The sequence below is a fragment of the Eumetopias jubatus genome, unplaced genomic scaffold (assembly GCF_037043125.1).
Source record: "Eumetopias jubatus isolate StellerSeaLion01/CBP00866 unplaced genomic scaffold, mEumJub1_p1.0 scaffold_2, whole genome shotgun sequence".
NCBI classification, from domain to species: Eukaryota; Metazoa; Chordata; class Mammalia; order Carnivora; family Otariidae; genus Eumetopias; species Eumetopias jubatus.
In genome coordinates, this window is record NW_028274808.1 from 102,947,097 (window position 1) to 102,965,894 (window position 18,798).

The 18,798-nt window shown below is 34.3% G+C and overlaps 1 protein-coding gene across 4 annotated transcripts in view; it reads left to right on the forward strand.

Annotated features, from left to right (window-relative positions):
- PRDM5 (PR/SET domain 5) overlaps window positions 1-18,798 on the forward strand; it is a 184,753-nt gene that overhangs the window by 101,283 nt on the left and 64,672 nt on the right. For all 4 annotated transcript variants that reach the window (XM_028102296.2, XM_028102297.2, XM_088019962.1 and 1 more), the window contains 3 exons: window positions 8,025-8,118; window positions 12,223-12,383; window positions 15,518-15,611. In XM_028102296.2, coding sequence (XP_027958097.1) covers window positions 8,025-8,118; window positions 12,223-12,383; window positions 15,518-15,611 — 349 coding nt within the window. The remainder of the gene's footprint in view (window positions 1-8,024; window positions 8,119-12,222; window positions 12,384-15,517; window positions 15,612-18,798) is intronic.

Below are 18,798 nucleotides of genomic sequence, written 5' to 3' on the forward strand. Positions count from 1 at the left end.
TTTGGCAGTGATTGAAGTGCCCCTTTATCTGTACAATTAACATTTGATTTTGTCAGTCTTTATTTTTCAGTCTGAGAATTGAAAAGTGATATTTCATTCCATTTAAGCAATGGTTAGTGAAATTATGTTCTTTTTATAAGTTTATGTTCCATTTACATTACTTTTGAGAAATGCTTGTATGTACTCTTTATCCACTTTTCTATTGAACTATTTGGCTGTTTTCTCATTGGTTTCTAGGAACTCTATAGATACTATGAATGTTAATCCTTTGTTATTTTTGTTTCTAATATTTGTCCCCATCTATCAACTTGTATCTTTTGAATGAAGAAGTTTTACATTTTTATCTTTTGAAGTATGACATGGATTATGAGTTTTATGGCTTCTGAGTATATACAGCTTCTGAGTTGTATGTCTTAGTTAGAAAACCTTCTTATTCCAACACTATGCAAGCATTTATTAATGACTTTAGAAGTTATATTAGTTTCTTTTTTGTTACCATCTTAGTGCATGAAGAATTTGTTTTTAGGTATGGAATGAGCTCCTCATTTATTTTATTTATTAATTTTTAAAAGATTTATTTATTTATTTGAGAGTGAGCGAGCTAGGGGAGAGGCAGAGAGAGAGAGAGGAAGAGAGAATAAAACAGACTCCCAGTCAGTGCAGTCTGTTGCGGGGCTTGATTCCACACCCCTGAGATCATGACCTGAGTCGAAATCAAGAGTCAGCCGCCCAACCACCTGAGCCACCCAGGCACCTCTGAGATCCTGATTTATAACCACTGCTATTACATTGTTGAATGCTTCTTATATAAAACTGTTTGGATGTTGTTCTTTTCCATTTAATCTCTGTTCTCTTATAATATCATAGTATTTTAATAATTGTACTTTATAGTATGTTTTAACATCTGTTGGGTAAGGGCTTCTTTTAGTTTTTCTTTTATGAAATTCTTTTACGTGGTGCTTTGGGAAGATGGATGTTAATAAGCAGATTTCTTTCCACTGCTTCCTTTTTATCTTCTTGTAGATCAATGTCATATATTAAAAATAGCTCCTTTTCACAGAAAGTCTTCATATATATACTTGCCCTTGTGAATAATTTGGATCAGAAATGTTTTATTCTTCCCCTTTTTGGTAAAAAGAACAGGAAACAAAAACATAGCTTATTTTCCTGTATAATTATAAATTAATTCTCCTCTACTGCTAAGTTTCATGTTTTTCATGTATTAAAACATGTTATTTAGTCATAACATGGAGATCCTTTCTTTCTCACTTTAACTTTTACTTTATCTGAGATTCTACCAAGTTCAATTGACTCATTTCCTAGCCCACAGGACCTATTAGAAGGTTAAGTGAAGGATGAATTAAAAAGCAAAAACAAAAACAAAACTTAGGTTAGCAATAGCCAGAAGATGTGGTAATGGCTTGTTACAGCAAGAGAAGACAAAAACTTTGGAAAGTAAACTCAGTGACTCATGGAACATGACATACAGTGGAAATTTATCATGAAGGCAAGAAGTATACCTATATGAACCCTCAATACACACACAGGGTAATGAATTTTTGAATGATATAAACAATTTTGGTGGGCAGGTAATATAAATTTGGAAGCTAAGTTAAATTAAATGGAAAATTGTATATTTTTGAAAAATAGATGCTCTTCCCATATAACATTTTGTACCATAATAGCCAAGATATGAGGCAATCCAAGTGTCTATCGATAGATGAATGGATAAAGATGTGGTATATACACAACGGAATATTACTCAGCCACAAAAAAGAACAAGATCTTGCCATTTGCAACAACGTGGCTAGACTTAGAGCGTATTATGCTAAGTGAAATAAGTCAGACAAAGACAAATACCATATGACTTCACTTATATGTGGAATCTGAAAAACAAAACAAATGAGCAAAGAATTTGTGTTATACCAGAAAATGCTGTAAACCTGAATCAATGAAAACTAAAAAGGCACAAATGAGAACTGTATGTTATAATTAAAATATGCTGAAATGCAGTATTTTCAGTAGAAAATAGGCTTTGAACCTAATACCCCATCTTGGATATTTTATATTTAAAATTAGAAACTGACTCTAAACTGTGATCTTTTGAATTTAGTTTATATCTGTATTAGGTTGAAAAATAGATTAATTTTTATGAGGGTTTCATTGAGAATATGCCCTCTGGTGATGTTGACACTTAGATAATTGGATGGTGGCTTAAACACACATATACAAAACACACATACATTTTACTATCTGTCTATCTATCTATCTTGTCTGGCCAAGTATTTGAATCCTATTAGCATCTGTTAGTTTTTATCCTATTGCTGATAATACATATCCTATTATATGTTAATTTCTAGGGATTTATATTTTAAGAAAACTTTCTTATTCAACAACTGGTAGTAATTTTTAGAGAGCGTAATTTTATATAGGATTAGAATCCTATAAAATCCAACAATCCCTTGTTGTTTTATTTGTCTGTTTGTACTTTAGGTATCTGCACTTGTTTATTTTTGGATGGCACATAAAGTTCAATGCAGAATTACCAATTTATTTAGCCATTTTGCATAGCAAACGAATCATCCACTAGAGGAGCTGGTATAATTGCTGAGTTGTTCCACGTGAGTTATAAAAATTAGGATGTCTGATTTTTATTTTATTCAGAAAATTCTGCTTTACAATTCCTGTGATGTATCTGAAAGCCATATTTTCATGAGTGAAGCTACAGGTGTCTGGTTATCACAACAGTTTGTGAAGGGACATGGTTGCTGTTTCCATATACTTGTGGAAGAGAGAGTAAACTTGTTCCGTATGACTCTAGGCTCACTGTAATAAATGGTGGCCATTGTAGAGGCAGAAGTTTTAAATTAATGGTCAGATCAGCTAGCCTGAAGGGTCATATTGTTTGAAGCAGTGTTTGTTAAAAGCATCTTGATTAGAAATATGGGATGCTATGTTTTAGTAGTGTTGTAGAGGGAAAAATTCCCTGAGTGGTAGTCTAAATTGCTGCCCTTCAAGGAAGACTTCTGCAAGTCTATGGTTATTCCTTCTTTTAGCAAATTCCCTTTGCCCTGATCAGGGTATAAACTTGAGGCCTTTACTAGTTGGCTCCATGGAGTTACAGCTTTGTACTAATGAAATTGTGGCTTTTCAAGCAGTGGAAAGGTTGGGCTTGGCCATGAAAGGCTATGCTTCTGGAAGAGTCTTAACTTAATCTGTGTGAAATGAGCTACCTTTTCCTGTGCTGAGTTGATTTCTTTGATATCTCTCTAGTTTCCATTCATTTTTGTGAGGACGAGGCCCTTTAAGGAAGCCAGTTATAAAGCTGACAGTAAAAATTTAATCCACAGACCTTGTAAACAGCCAGATGACACACATTCTATGCAGCTTTAGGTTTATTATGTGACCCAGTGGGATAGTAATATGCTTATGATATGCAGACTTGAGACTTCAATAACAAAAGTCTTTTTTTTTTTTTTTTTTAAGAGAAAAGAATAGTTCTGACATGTATATCTCAGGGATATTTTCTTCAAATTTATTTTAGCTCTTGTTATTTCTCTGAATTTTAAGATAGTTTTCTTGCTTTGCGCATGACCCAAAGAAAAAATATCATTTCTAGGGTGCCTGGGTGGCTTATTTGGTTAAGCGACTGCCTTCGGCTCAGATCATGATCCTGGAGTCCCGGGATCGAGTCCCGCATCAGGCTCCCTGCTCAGCAGGGAGTCTGCTTCTCCCTGTGACCTTCCTCCCTCTCATGCTCTCTCTCTACCATTCTCTCTTAATAAATAAATAAATAAAAATCTTTAAAAAAAAAAGAAAAAATATCATTTCTAGTAATACTGTTACTACAGAGCAATATATACTGGTGATAGTCATGGTCATAATTTTTAATTGTGATTGGGCCTGATGAAAATTTTATTCTGTTCTCACGAAATTAATATTTGGTTTGTATAGCTAGAAATATGCTAATTTGGTGATTATTGTATAAAAATTATGTTGAAAACCTGAAGCATTCTTGAGACATTTTATTAGGCGTTATAAAGAGTGGAACACATTTTTTTATGTGTTTTCTACATCTGCAACAACGATCAGACTTGGTGCATAAAAAGATATATGATATGATACATAAAATATATATGTATAGTTCATGGACGAGTTCATTTGTTATTACCAGCAGATATTGGTGTCATTGGTGACTTGGCATTTAAGTGGGGGAATGTTCTATAGCTGAAGGATAATGTAATTAATAAGTCTGAGCAGTTTGGCACCCTGTAGAAATGAAAAACTGAAGCATAAGCACCCTTTAAAAAGCTGAATTTTATCTGGTACTTGTAAAGTATATTATGCCGAGACTTTGACAAGTCATGCCATCACAACTCCTTTGGTGATATTGGAATCTTTGACAAAAATATTTATTCACCGGCCTATGCACTAACAGCTTATTACTTAAAATAGCTCTTGACTTCAGGCTGTATCTAGATGTTGTGGCTTTGGTTTGGTTAACATAGGCGTGAGGCTTCATGCTGTCCCAAGTTATTTCATCATCAAGCTGCTAAATCATAGCCACACGTTGTATTGTCCTGGATTTGGAAAAAGAGAAAGAATTGGTTAGGGTGGAATATCATATTTTTGGAAGACTAAAAGCAACCCTTTGTTCCAATATGGGTGCTCTAAAAACAAAAGAGTTTCTTTCTTTTTGTAATAATATAATCTACTCTTTGTAGAAAACTAAAACATCAAAGAAAGGTGTAAAGAAGAAAGCAAAAGCTCTGTCAGATACCACTCTCCACTTTACTATAAGAAACCTCCTCAGCATTTCGTAGGACATCTTCCTACATCCCATTCTACATGTGTGTATGTATGCAGCAAATGGTATTCTATCTATAATGGTTTGCATTGTGCTTTTGACACTCAAAATATGGTATAGTGGGTTTTCCATACCAAAATAAATATACAGTAGCCACTCAAATTTAGTTATCAGGTTTATATCTGCCAGTGGGCATTTAGGAGGTTTTTTAAAAAAGTTTTTGTTTATGTAAATAATTGCCAGATCTGTGTCTGTCAAGGGAGTTGGTTAGTCAAAGAGTATGTGCATTTGTCAATTTGGTCAATAGAGCCATACTGCCACTCAGAAAATGTACATTCCCGGTTATAAGATATAGGATTGCTTGATCTTACCTTTTTGTCGACAATGAGTAATATCCATTCTCCTCACTTTTGCTGATCTGATATACCACAGAGAGTTTTTTTTTTTTTTTTAACTTTTATTCTCTCATTGTACTCCTGGCTTTAAATACTAACAATATATAATCTGACATCCCCAAATATTCTACACTATAATGCAGACTTGAAAGGTTCCACTGTCTACTAAACATCTTTGATTAGTCATTTGAACCCACCCAAAACTGAACCCCTCTTATCTTTCACCAGACTTGTTTCTTGCTTGCTCTTTCATGTGTTAGTTAATGGCTGATCCAGCCTACCATCACTCTGGTCACAATCTTAGATCTTCTTTTCTGTGTCTCATGCTTCAAATTCAAGGCTCTCCACAAAACCTGTTGACTTGCCTCATATATCCAGAAATCTACCACTTCTCTTTACAGTGGTAGCTACCACTCTGATATAGGCCTTAATTATCTCTTGTTTGGTTTATTGCTGTTCTTCTCCAGTTTCTCTGCTTTGCCTTGTTCCCCTCTCTCCTTTTCTCAGCACAGCCACCTTAGTATCCTATTAAATGTCAAGTGAATCATGCCACTCATATGCTCAAAACTCATTTGAGATTTTTTATCTTTTTCAGTAAAAGACAAAATTCCTACAGCGGCCAGCCAGGCTCTACGTGATTCACTTCTCCTTCCCATTCTTTGCCCATTTTTTTTCTGGCCTCATCTCCCCACTTCTGTGTTTCTTCCACATGTACTCCAGCCACACTGGCCTCCATAGTGTTTCCTGCCCAGCTGCCTCTGAGGGAGACATGCCCTTGCTCCCTCACTTCCATCAGTTCTTCTCTCAAGTCACCTTCTCAGTTAGAATTTCTGTTTAAAATTGATACCCCATTCTTTGAAACTTTTGCTATCCCCTTTCCCTTCCTTTTTTTTCTCTATAGAATGTATTTCATATTTTATCATTTGTTCTTTGTCTTTCTCTCTTTGCCAGTGTGAGAGCTCTGTGACAGCAGGGACTTAGTCTTCTGTTTTTACTACTATATCCCCAGTGTGTACAACAGGACTGACACATAAGGGCATGCAGTGCATAGCATGGACTGGGTACAAAATAAGTAATGAAGGATATTGCAAGAGTGCTACTTGGAGAAGTCTTTTTGCCCCTTTTCTTTGGAGTTTTCATTTTTTTCCTGTTAATGTGCCATAACTCCTTATATTAGCAGCTTAAAATTTTTATTTCATGTTGCAAATATTTTCTTTGTCACCAAACATTTTTGCCTTGCAGTTTTAAATTTAATGCCTTCTCTCATCTGCATATCTGAGTTTCTGCCATGCTTAGAAAGCCTTTTCCTGCTCAAAAAGTATTTAACAATTCACTCATATTTTCTTCTAGTATATTTACAGTTTATTCTTCACATTTGCAAAAAAGGCTGAATTGAAATGGGATTTATTTAAAGGGGTGAATGAATAATAGATCCAGTTTAATTTTTTCCTAAATGTCTATACAGTTGCCTCAAAACCATTCACTAAACAGTCCACTGTTCTACCAATTTGAAGGACCATATTTTCCTATACTAAGTGTCCATATATTTTATGTAATGAAAGAAACTTACTCTCTGTTCTATTTTATTCCCAGCTATCATGTTCATTTATGTGGCTAAATAACACATTTGAATATGTGTAGTGGTTTATCCCAAGTTTTAAATATTTGGTCCCCTCATCCTTTATACTTTTTACAACTGAAAACAGGCAGGATAATCCCTTTTTCACCAACATTATGTTAATAGGTAATACTTATATCTTGAATTTTATAACGTACATTAAGAAAATGTTTAAATCTTTATGCTGTGAATAAAGTGCTTTATTTATTCCCTTTATTTTTATACCACATGTATCATAAAAACTAATGAATTACATGATTTGTTTTATTATCATAAGAGAAAATAGTTCAATTTTTGGTATTTTAGCATTTATGAGCATTGTTATCTTGCCATCCATGGTAGAATAGGATTTTATACACTGACTTGTGCCAAACAGGTTAATACTGATGTGCAATAAAAAAAGTGAAGTTAACAAGCATACTATTTTGTTGTTTGTATTGTTCTTATTTCTGGTTTTCTGTTTATTGTTTCTCAGTGTATTTTTGTTTGTTGTGTGTTTAAAGGTGCTTGCTGCACCTACATTGTTTGATCTCAGGGAAGTTACTGAAATTCTTTGAGCCTTAGTTTTTTCATCTGTAAAATGGGGACAGTAATAGTATGTTGTCCATCCAATTACTGTTAGAATTAATTAAAAAAATTCATGTAAAGTGTTGAGTGCAGCAGTGACACAAAATAAATATTTAATGAATATTACCTGGTTTAAGTATGAGTAAATGTTCTAGTTTAATTTAGGAGGAAAATGGTATCTAGGACTAAAAATTATTGGAACTTATTCAATCAAGTTGAGGATAGTAGGTGGAAACTGTCTCCTTTTACCAGTTTCCTTTGATTATGTTGAAAATGTTGTAGTAGCATAGTAAAAGCCTGTCCAGTAAAAAAGAAGTTTTAGTCTTCAGAGAAATTACAAATCATTTTACTCTGCAGAGTAAATCCTGAGAAATCTGTGTATATTCAGATTAGCATTTTGAGATTATAGGGACAATTTCCTTTATTACTTATCAAATTTATAATTAACGTGAGAACTTAAAAATACAGTTGTTTTGCATATTTGTGTCCACGGTTTTATAGTGAAAGAACATCATCAGAAGAAACAAGATATTGTCTACCTTCCCATTCCTCTCCCACATCATGAATACAAGCTCCAGTTATTGTCATGATCAGATGATTCTAGATCCTCCTGATTCACAGTTTCTTTCATCTGCAGACCCATTCTGAAGAGAGACCATTCCAGTGTGAGGAATGTAAAGCTTTGTTCCGAACCCCATTTTCTTTGCAGAGACACCTGCTCATACATAACAGTAAGTCACAATACAAGCAGTTGAGGACAAAGTGAATTATCTCAAACTTCGTTCTTACAACTTTTGAGAATGTAGGCATCACAGAAGTGGACCTATATGTGGTTATGTGATCTGCTTTTGAACATAAACAGGGCTGATAATCCTGCTTTTCACCTTTTCTTCCTTTATCCTTGCTTTATTTTCCCACATTAAGATAAATCATTTTATGAGACATTTTATTTTATATCATTTCTTTGTACTATTTAAGGTTTGTATATAAAATCTTCTCTTATATTCAGTAAGGTACCTTTGAAATTTGTTCTGAAATAGACATTTTTGTTCCCTTTTAAATATAATGATTAAGGAAACATGTCTGACCCTTTAAAACATGCAGATGTCTGGCATGGTTTTATTAGCTCATAGACTTTTAAAGTTGGAAAAGATCAGAGTACATATCTAATAACTTCTAATATCTACATATCTAATAACTTCTTACTTCTTTTGGCAGGAGCACTTCTTTTTCTTTTGAGAGAAGTTACACACAAACACAGCATGCAAATTTGTAAGGCAGATACACTCAGAGCTGTGTTTAGAATATAGCACCTTATACCCACATCGCTGAAAGACCACTTTACATCACTTTATTTCAGAGAAAATGCTATTGCTAAGCTGAGTTTTAAAGTGGGTTCAGATATCAAAGTAACTGGACATTTGCTGCATTACTGTATCTAAAAGTAAAGAAAAATGGCATAACGTAGGTAATCTTTGTATTGATTGCTTTTGAATTGTTTAGTCAGTGGAACATCTTCTGAAACAAAGTTCCTACTGCTGATTAAACTTTTAATATTTCTGAGGAAAGCAAAACAATTAATCATTTGTGACAAGCGTATGGATAAGATAGTGTCTTGGAAGAAATTTTCTCCGGTCAAATAGAAGTGTCTAAAACTCAAAATACCGAAGATATTAAAGTTTTTAAAAATACCGAGCAGTAATGATCATGACGAAATGCCTCTTTTCCTACATAAGAGGTAGTGTTAAGGTCTCGTGCCATTCTGCATCTGACCTTACAGCTTTGGAGAATTGGTCAACACCACTTTCTCTTTCTTTATTAAGGACAGCCATGCATTTAAGAAATAAAATTTGTCATGTAACAGCAGGAATTTCCATCCCATTTCGCTCTCATTTGATTAAGAAAGACAATCATTATGAGATGAGTGGATTTTAGAGTAGGGATTTGGGACTAGTGAACCTCATTAATACTATTAAGACTTCTGTGGCCAAATTTGGCCTGATGCTCAGGAAATTTTTCTTTAGACAGATGAAAATTTAATTTCAATAGCGACAAGGAATATTTATTATAAGGAATCTGCTACTTTTGATTTCTGCTGATTGGTTCTCATATACTTGAGACAGAGGATTGAAGCAGTGGTGTAGACTCTGCTTGCACACTCTGTATTTAATATAATGTCGATCAGTACATTAATCACAGGCTTTATGAAGCTGCACCGACATTTGCCTGGAAAATCAGCTTTGTAGTTGACTGAGTAAGTGGGTTATTGAAGGTAAAGTTAAACATCAGATAAGGCGAGTCAGCTAAAAGGATGGGAAAAACCAGAAGTAGACAGAATAAGACAAAATACTAGATGTTATCTTACACAATATGAAAATTAAAACCTGTTTAACTTCAAAACATGCAGGCTGTTTTAGAAACTTCTATCAGCATTCTGGCTCAAAATATGAAGAATAGCTTGTCATAATTACTTTGGGAATTACTGCTATTTTCTAACACACTGAAAACCAAAAGGCAGGTTACTAAATAGCTTCTTGGTTTTAAGATAGGAAAAATCCTATCTTTAATCCTATGTTTATTTCTTTAAGGCAAAGAAATCTGATAACATCAGATTAAATCTCATCAGAGTTAAAAAATTCTGATAAGCTTAAAACAAAGAAATCTGGAATTAAAATATGAAAGAAGAAAGATAAGGCCTCCCTTGGTATAGCTTGAAGAGGTCTTTGTATAGGAATCAATATTTTGATTCATGTGGTAGTTTAATAGAAATGCTTTAATAGGAGAAATCTTGGAGGTTTACTTTTTTGTTTTGTTTTTGTTTTTTGTTTACTTAATTGTAAAGATTTACTCATTTATTTTGAGAGGGGGGTTGGGGAGGAGCAGAGGAAGAAGGAGAGGGAGGGAATCCTAAGCAGACACCCTGCTGAGCACAGAGCCCTAAGACACAGGGCTGGACCCCTGGCCCTGAGATCATGACCTGAGCTGAAACTAAGAGTTTGACCCTTAACCGACTGAGCCACCCAGGCACCCCTTGTTTTTGTTTTTTAATTTCTCTTTGTTCCTGAGTTGCTTTGGTATTATTTATAGTCTTATATCATTGATACTTTCTTTTACTCTCACTGGTTATACATTTTATACAAATAAAGTATTTAAATAAATCTAAAAAGATATGTAAAGACAAACTAGTAATAGCACCCAGCAACAAAAATGCACAAAGGCAACGTACAAACATAGCTCTCAGAATCTCCACAGTTCTTGCATGGTTTGGGTGTCACTTTGTTCCAAGCATCAGATTTCAACAGGGCTCTCAGAGATTTTACGTTAAAGAGCCATAATTCTGTTTGAAAAGGGTCATTTGTCTTTTTCTTTTTTTCTTTTTTCCTTCTTTTTGTCCTTCCTTCTTTAAATTTGGTATGAAGAAATAATAAGATCTTCACATTTCTAAATCTATGCTAGTTCTAATGGAGGGAAATAAGATGAGTTTGGTTGAAATTGAGGTAATCTCTTATTTCAGTGTAGAAAGTTATCTGTATATTTTGTCTTATAATGAATATAATATGTGAATCTGTACTAATATAATTGTTCTTTAAAAAGGGAAAATATGTTCAAATATTAGTCTGTCTAGGGGCGCCTGGGTGGCTCAGTCGGTTAAGCGTCTGCCTTGGGCTCAGGTCATGATCCCAGGGCCCTGGGATCGAGCCCTGCATCGGGCTCGCTGCTCAGCAGGGAGCCTGCTTCTCCCTCTCTCTCTGCCTGCCACTCTGCCTACTTGTGTTCCCTCTCTCTGTCAAATAAATAAAATCTTAAAAAAAAAAACAAACAAATACTAGTCTGTCTAATTTATATAATTGTGTTAAAATTCCTGAGAGGTAAAACTGCCTTCTAATTGTGCACATGCATCGCTTAAATGTATTTAATGTATTTAAATAGACCACTAAAAGGTAGACGTGTTTGTTAAGAAGACCTACAAGGATAGCATTATATGAAAGTTTAAAAAGTACCATACCATACAACCCCTAAACATAGTTTGTGGAGTTGCTTTCCCTGTGGGTCTAGGCTATAGAATGAGAACAAGGTGAAAACCCTCAAAGGTACCCCGGGGCTTTTGGGTAGAAAAGGATAATTGTCCCAATCCAACTGCCTCTCTGAGAGGCAGCCCCCTAACCTGTCTGAGGAGAGCCTGGGAGCTGCACCCCTTCCCTGGCTAATGAATTAATTAGCAGACCAAGGACCATGTTAGGGTGCCTCTAGTCCAAGTTCCTGAGATAGTGCTGAGGAAGTAAAGGGGTGTTGTAGCCCTCTCCTGTCCTAGAAGGGGGCTGGCTCTGACCTATTTCTGTGTGCCCCCAGGGGCTTCCCTCCCCACTGTGCTACCCATGACCCTATTCTGCTTGTGCCCTGTCCCTTAAAGGCCATAAAGGTTGTGGAGTGAGGGGAGTTTAGGAGGGACCCCAAAAGCCACTAACTCTGCTTGACAGAAGCCTTTTGTCACAAGAATCTACTTACTTCAAACCTGAGCCCCTGCCCTAGAAAGACTTACTTTCTTAAAGAAAGTTCATGGTTCCTTTAGAAAATTAGCTAACTGAGTCTCCACCTTTTCCAATAAAGGAGGCTGAGAACATAAGGTTAAAGTACTTCCCACTGGTCACATAATGAATGAACAAATATGGAATTGAAAGATGTGAAAAATTACCTTTTCTGGTTATGATAAATTGTTAGTAATAAAGCTAACTTTTTGGAGAAAAGAACACTATGTCTGGAACCTATGAGGGAGAGTTAACATCACCCTGCTATTGCATCTGATCTTTCTCTTATTTGACTTTTTCATTTCTCAGGTGAGAGGACTTTCAAGTGCCATCACTGTGACGCTACCTTTAAAAGGAAGGATACCTTAAATGTTCACGTCCAGGTGGTCCATGAAAGACACAAGAAATACAGATGTGAGCTATGTAATAAGGCATTTGTTACACCTTCAGTGCTTAGAAGTCATAAGAAAGTAAGTAGAAGCCTTCTGTGAGTTTAAATGGATTACATACTTCAGCAATATAGGCATGCATGCTAATTATGTGATAATCAATTTTATATTAATTGATCAACATATTTCCTCAAAATGACAAGGGATGCATGGTTTATATGAGCTCTTCAAAAAATGTCTGCTCTTTACTTTTTCAGAAGAGATATATAATTTGGATGAAGGTGAACCTAGTTTTAGGTATGGATTCTGCATAACACTGAGCTATGGTGATAGATGGGTCAAAGTATTTGATGAGTGGGAGCTTGTCAATTTTTGTACATTTTTGAATTATTGTGGGTTTTTATCTAAAAAATGATTAGTGCCTTAATTTTATTTTTCAGAACTAAAAATTCAGGTGTTTATTGACAAGTTATTAGATTGAGCTCTTTTCTAGGATTGGAATGGTCCTTCTTCATCTTGCATCTCTAGGGCCTAGGGAGGTTCCTGGCACAGAAGAGGGACTTGATAAGTATTTGCTTAACTCAAATAAAATGAGGTTCTTACTTACGGTGATTTGGAGATTATCTTTTTTGTGTTATGCTAATTACTGTAGGCAAATCAAGAGGTTATTTTTATTTGTTTTGTAAGTACATTTTAAGTGTATTTTCAAAAATAGCAAAATTCATAGTGTAACAAACACCATTATAAGTTTTACTGTTGACTCTAGAAATGACTAAGAAGTAACAGATTCGGCTACTTGGTGTGTACTGCTGAGTGAATGTGAGGAAGTGATTCCTGCTTCAGTGTGACTTTTATTTTGGTACCTGTCCTTAGTATGGCTGTGTCAAAGGACTGAATTGAACGTTCTTTTCCTGTTTCTTTAATGTTCAGTAATAATGATATTGTCTTCTTTTTTCAAATTTCTGGATAAGACAGTCTTTCAACTGTCTTTGCTTGAATTACTTTTTTGCATGAATTTAATAAACTTGTGTCATGTTTTAATCAATGTGGGAAAAAATAGCGAGTTTTCAAGAGAGATAATCGTTGTTTGTCCACAATCACAGATTGTCGTATAGTACATTTTGCAGAGCATTGTTCATTTTTGTCTCATACATTTATCCAGTATTGTCAGAGTGATCTGTTTCCATGCTTTCTTATCTATATTTAAGATATTTTAGTATTGTACCTTAAATGACTTTTAAAACCAATTAACCAAATTCCATTATCTAATAGGATGATACATTTTTGAATTAAACTAAAGAAGCATTTTAATTCTTTTCATTAATGTTGACTTAAAGTTGTTCAGTTTGAAACTTATGCCACTGAAAAGTAACTTAGGTCATGTAGGTGAGCAATGAAATACTTATGTAGCAGCAAAAGAAATGCTGTGGATTTTATATGGATACTATAAATAAATTGATAGCTGCCTCTTTGGAATAATCCAGTGTTGTAATAATAGATATATACAATTTCTAAACAACCGTACACTAATCAAGAAAGAATTATTGTATTTTGCCCCTTCTGTCAGGGAATGAGAAGAAAATAGGTCTGCTATATGTTAAAATGTTATACCATTTCCTTTAAAATGAGCCATAATGGGGACCATGGGAATAACGGCTCTTACAGTAAAGAATGTATAACTGTTTTGTATAAAAACTTAGAGTGAAAATGGAAAGTTAAGTTCCTGCCAAATGCAGAATCAAGGAGATGTCTGTTGTAGCCAGTGTCATTGGCTAGCGTGGCAGTTGGTTAGACTCTATTTCTCAAACTTGAATATAATGTAAATCATTTTCAATGGAAAAATATTTAAAAGGACACTGATGTTGACTAAGGTATTTAGTTTATAACTCTTTTAAAAACTACAAATACAATAGTGTCTATCCAAATGCACATTATAATTCAAATGTGAAAATTTTCAAATTAAATACCAATAAGGCTATGAAACTAATTATATTAAAGTTAGCAATTAATATAGAGAATGTTTTGCTACATTGGTGGTTTTCTGAGATGAGGTAACTGCCCCACCCCCCTCCCCCCCTTCACTCAGTCCCGGCCAATGCGTCCCTCCTGGGAACACATCATTTAAAGAAAAAATAAATAAATAAATAAAACTTTCCTATTCTTTTTACATTAGCCCATGGCTATGCCAGTAATTTGCACAAACCTAATGCAAACACAGGCCCTGGAAACTCTGCGTTCTGGTGGTAACACAGATGATCCACTGTATGCTTTCATTGATGTGTAGGTCATCATTGAAATGAAAAAAAAAATTTTTTAAAAAGTGTCACTGAGAATGTGCAGATATCCAGAGTAATTTCCTTCTCCCTTCTTTTCCCCTTCTCCTAAGTTTGAAAAACAATGGGACTTGAAAAGTAGCTCTGACCCCCTCATTTATTGGAATGACCTATTTTGATGCTGGTAGAATAACTGGTCTCCTGATGAGATTGTGAGACAAGTTTAAAAATCTCCATCTGCCTCCTCTTTTTGGGAGAGCTTACTCTTTTCTTTGAACTCTCTAACATTCCGGCAAAATTCACTTTTGATGATACATATTCACCTTTCCTTGTTATTTTATGCTGAGTTTAAAGGTGTGTGGAGGGCAAGGATGTTCTTTCAAATTGACTGCTCAATTAACACTGCTGATTTTAAAGATCAAATCGGATTTATATTTCTTTTTGCTTTGCCGTAAAATCAATCCAGTCAGGCAAACATAATGCAAATAATAGATTACTTTATTGAGATTAATTCTGTACTCAAGAGTTAAATACACACAAAGAATGTGAAAAATGCTTCTAAGGAAGTGTTTCTTGGCAGCAGTAAAGGGCAGCTTTAACCCCATTTTGATTATGCGGTTTTGCCAGCATATACTGGTTTTGTATAACTTAATCGCTTTTACTTGGGGGCTCCATAAAGGCTTAAAAAGTAAACTGCAGAATTATTTTCAAATTAGCACTAATGCATGATTCTAAGGTTTGTGTTTTTATTTTATTTTATTTTATTTTTTTGAATCAGTGGGAATACTCATGATAAATTGTTTAAAATCTCATTGTGATATTAAATCATCTTAATGAAACATAATCCTGGAAAAAAAAGATTTACCATTGTCAGAGGCACTTAATCATTTTAACCTAATTCTTTATATTTATCCTCAACCCTTTTTATTTCTTTCCTATTAGACCCATACAGGAGAAAAGGAGAAAATCTGCCCATATTGTGGCCAGAAATTTGCCAGCAGTGGTACACTGAGAGTTCATATCCGTAGCCACACAGGTATGTAAACTGTAATTGGTGATAAAAACAACTTAAAGAAATCAAGTTCCTTTAAGACAAGGAATATAATAATCTTACAAAATATCTCCCAGATTAAGAATTAATCTTGGCTGTTTTCTCTTCCTTAAAATTTTATGGAATCCAGTTCCTTACTTTAGAAAAATCTTAAATAAGTTTACTTTCCCAAACTAAGTTAAATGTCTGAAATGGAAATAATTTGGCTAATGTTTTGTTGTGATATAATTGTGATTTACTGTATATTCTGTTCTAATGGAGGAATAGGGAATGGCAGTTTCACTTTTTATAGAAGGCTAAGGGCCTCCTCTTAAAATTCCTTCCTATAACTGACATCAAATGTGGCTTTTTTAAAGTTAGAAAGTTCTTGGAATACTGCCTGGATGCTGTAGGATTTTATTGGCTATGAGGGTGATGGAACCGTAATGTCCCGTATGCCATGGATTGCTTCCTAAAGGGGTCGTCCCTTGATTTCTTATGACTTTTTGTGCAGTTTCTCCCATGAAGGAGGGCTGTGCCCTTGTGAAGGCTGAATAAACAACTAAATTATTCTTTTTTAAAATTTTAACTGAAGTATAGTTGACATAGAATATTTGTTTCGGGTATACAACATAGTGATCTGATAATTATATATGTTATAAAAAGCTCACCATGGTAAGTCTAGGATAAGTCTAATTACCACCTGTCACCATACGCAGTTATTACAGTATTATTGAGTATATTCCCTATGCTGCACTTTTCAACCCCATGACTTATTTTGTGACTGAAGTTTGTTCCCTTATCTTCTTCACCTATTTCACCCATCCCCCCACTGCCTTCCCCTCTGGCAATCACTAGTTAGTTCTCTATTATTTATGAGTCTAATTCTCTTTTTGTTGTTGGTGGTGGTATTTGTTTATTTGTTCATTTATTTTTTAGATTCCACATATAAGTGAAATCATACAGCATTTGTCTTCCTCTGACTTACTTAGCATAATATCCTCTAGGTCCATCCACACTCTTGTGAATGGCAAGATATCGTTCTTTTTTCTGGTGAAATCATATTCCATCATATATATATATACCACATTTTCCTTATCCATTTATCTGTCAATAGATACTTACATTGCATTGCCTCCATATCTTGGCTCTTGTAAATAATGCTGCAGTAAACATAGAGGTGCGTACATCTTTTTGAATTAGTATTTTCATTTTCTTTTGGTAAATACCCAGAAATGCAATTACTGGATGGTATGGTACTTCCAATTTTAGGGTTTTTTTTGAGCACCCTCAAACTGTTTTCCAGAGCGGCTGCATCAATTTAAATTCCCACCAGCAGTATATGAGGGTTACCCTTTCTCCACAGTCTCACCACCACTTGTTATTTCTAGTCTTTTTGATACTAGCCATTCTGATTGGTGTGAGATGTTATCTCATTGTGGTTTTGATTTGCATTTTCCTGATGATGAGTGATGTTGCACATCTTTTCATGTGTCTATTGGCCATCTCTATGTCTTTTTTGGAAATTGCCTCTTTAGGTCTTCTGCACATTTTTTCGTTGGATTATTTGTTGTTTTGGTCTTGAGTTGTATGAGTTCTTTACATATTTTGGATATTAATCCCTTACTGGATATATCTTTTGCAAATATCTTTAAACAATTAAATATTCTTGACAGGACCTTGTCTGGATTTTATCTATCGTGTAGAGAAATACTTGAGAAGACTTGAGAAAATACTCTGAATATTGATAGCCAGATCATTTTACCTGAATCTTAATGGTTTTCAGTAGCTGGACTGTATGTGGTAAAATGTAACTAGATTACATTGCTGAGGCTTCCTATTCAAGAGCCAGAATATTTGACTTTATCATTGTAGCCCCAGTACCTCATGCAGTAGACGTCTAGCATAGTAACTATTTTGTGGATGAGGAAATGTTAACTTAACATAGACCAAAGAATCAATAGCACAACTATTACACATAGGTGGGGGAAAGGACAGCTGTGGAACATAATTTCTTATTCTGGAATTTTTTTGGCTAAAGCTAAAAGACAATGTCAAAATAGTATTTGTAATCTTAGAGTGGTCTCTTAAAATACTTTTAAACTAAACCTATAACCAAGAACATATCAAACATTATACATGATGGATGTAGAATAATGGGTGCCCTAAAGAGAGAAAGGAGGTCTTATTGCTTAGAAGTATCCAGGGAAAGTGAAGTTTTGAGAACCAAAACAGAAGCAGAGAACAACAAAAAGAAAAGAAGCAAAAGGAAAAGAGCGGTAGAGAGCCATGTGGATGGAGGGTGGGTGGACTTAAAATCGTGCCAGAGTCTTAGCACTGTGTCCTGATTGTACAGAAGAAACAAGTGATTGATATAATTTCTTATATTATTCTTTTCTCCTTTTCTTAGGTTTTTCCTTCTTACAGATACCATCCTGAGAATTTTATGTTCAATATCTTTCCCTTTCCTTTCTTTCAAGTTTATCAAGATCCTAAGTCGTTGAATATGCTGAAACTTTAATAATTTATAGACATAATCTTGATTGACTATTGATAAGGAGCTAATTTACTATCACGTTGTCTGGCATTTTTTTTTTAATGTATTACCCTTGGAAAAATGCATTTTTGATGGAAAAAATGCATTTAGGTGGCTGTGTTCCTGATTAACCTGACCTTTTTGTTTAATAAGTGTTGAAAGGAGAACTTGGTTGGAAAAATTATTTTTAGTGTTGTTTTAAATTCTGAGCTATGTGTTTTTAACTAACTTCTTTCTTAAAATTAAACTGTAATGATCTCCAAGATAATCTATCAAAAATTTAATTTACCTTGTCACATCAAAAGTTGTCCTTGGCTTTTTAAATTATTACTATCTTCCTTATTAGACATAAACTCAAAGTATGCTTGATTTCTAAGTCCAAAAAGAGATCATAGGCAGTAAAATTTGTTTAAAAAAAAAGAACAATCTCCTGTTCCTTGAAGAGCTATTGATAATAGGGGGAAAAAAATGGAAATAGAGCCTTTAGTTTAGAAGATTGGTTAAGTAAATTATGGTCTATCTATAAATTGGAATATTCTGTGAGCAATACCATATATTAGTAATCATATATTTGTTAACATGAAAAGAAATGTGTTATAAAAACAAAATGATATATTTTTGTAAGGATAATATATTTATATATAAAGGCCTTAGAGG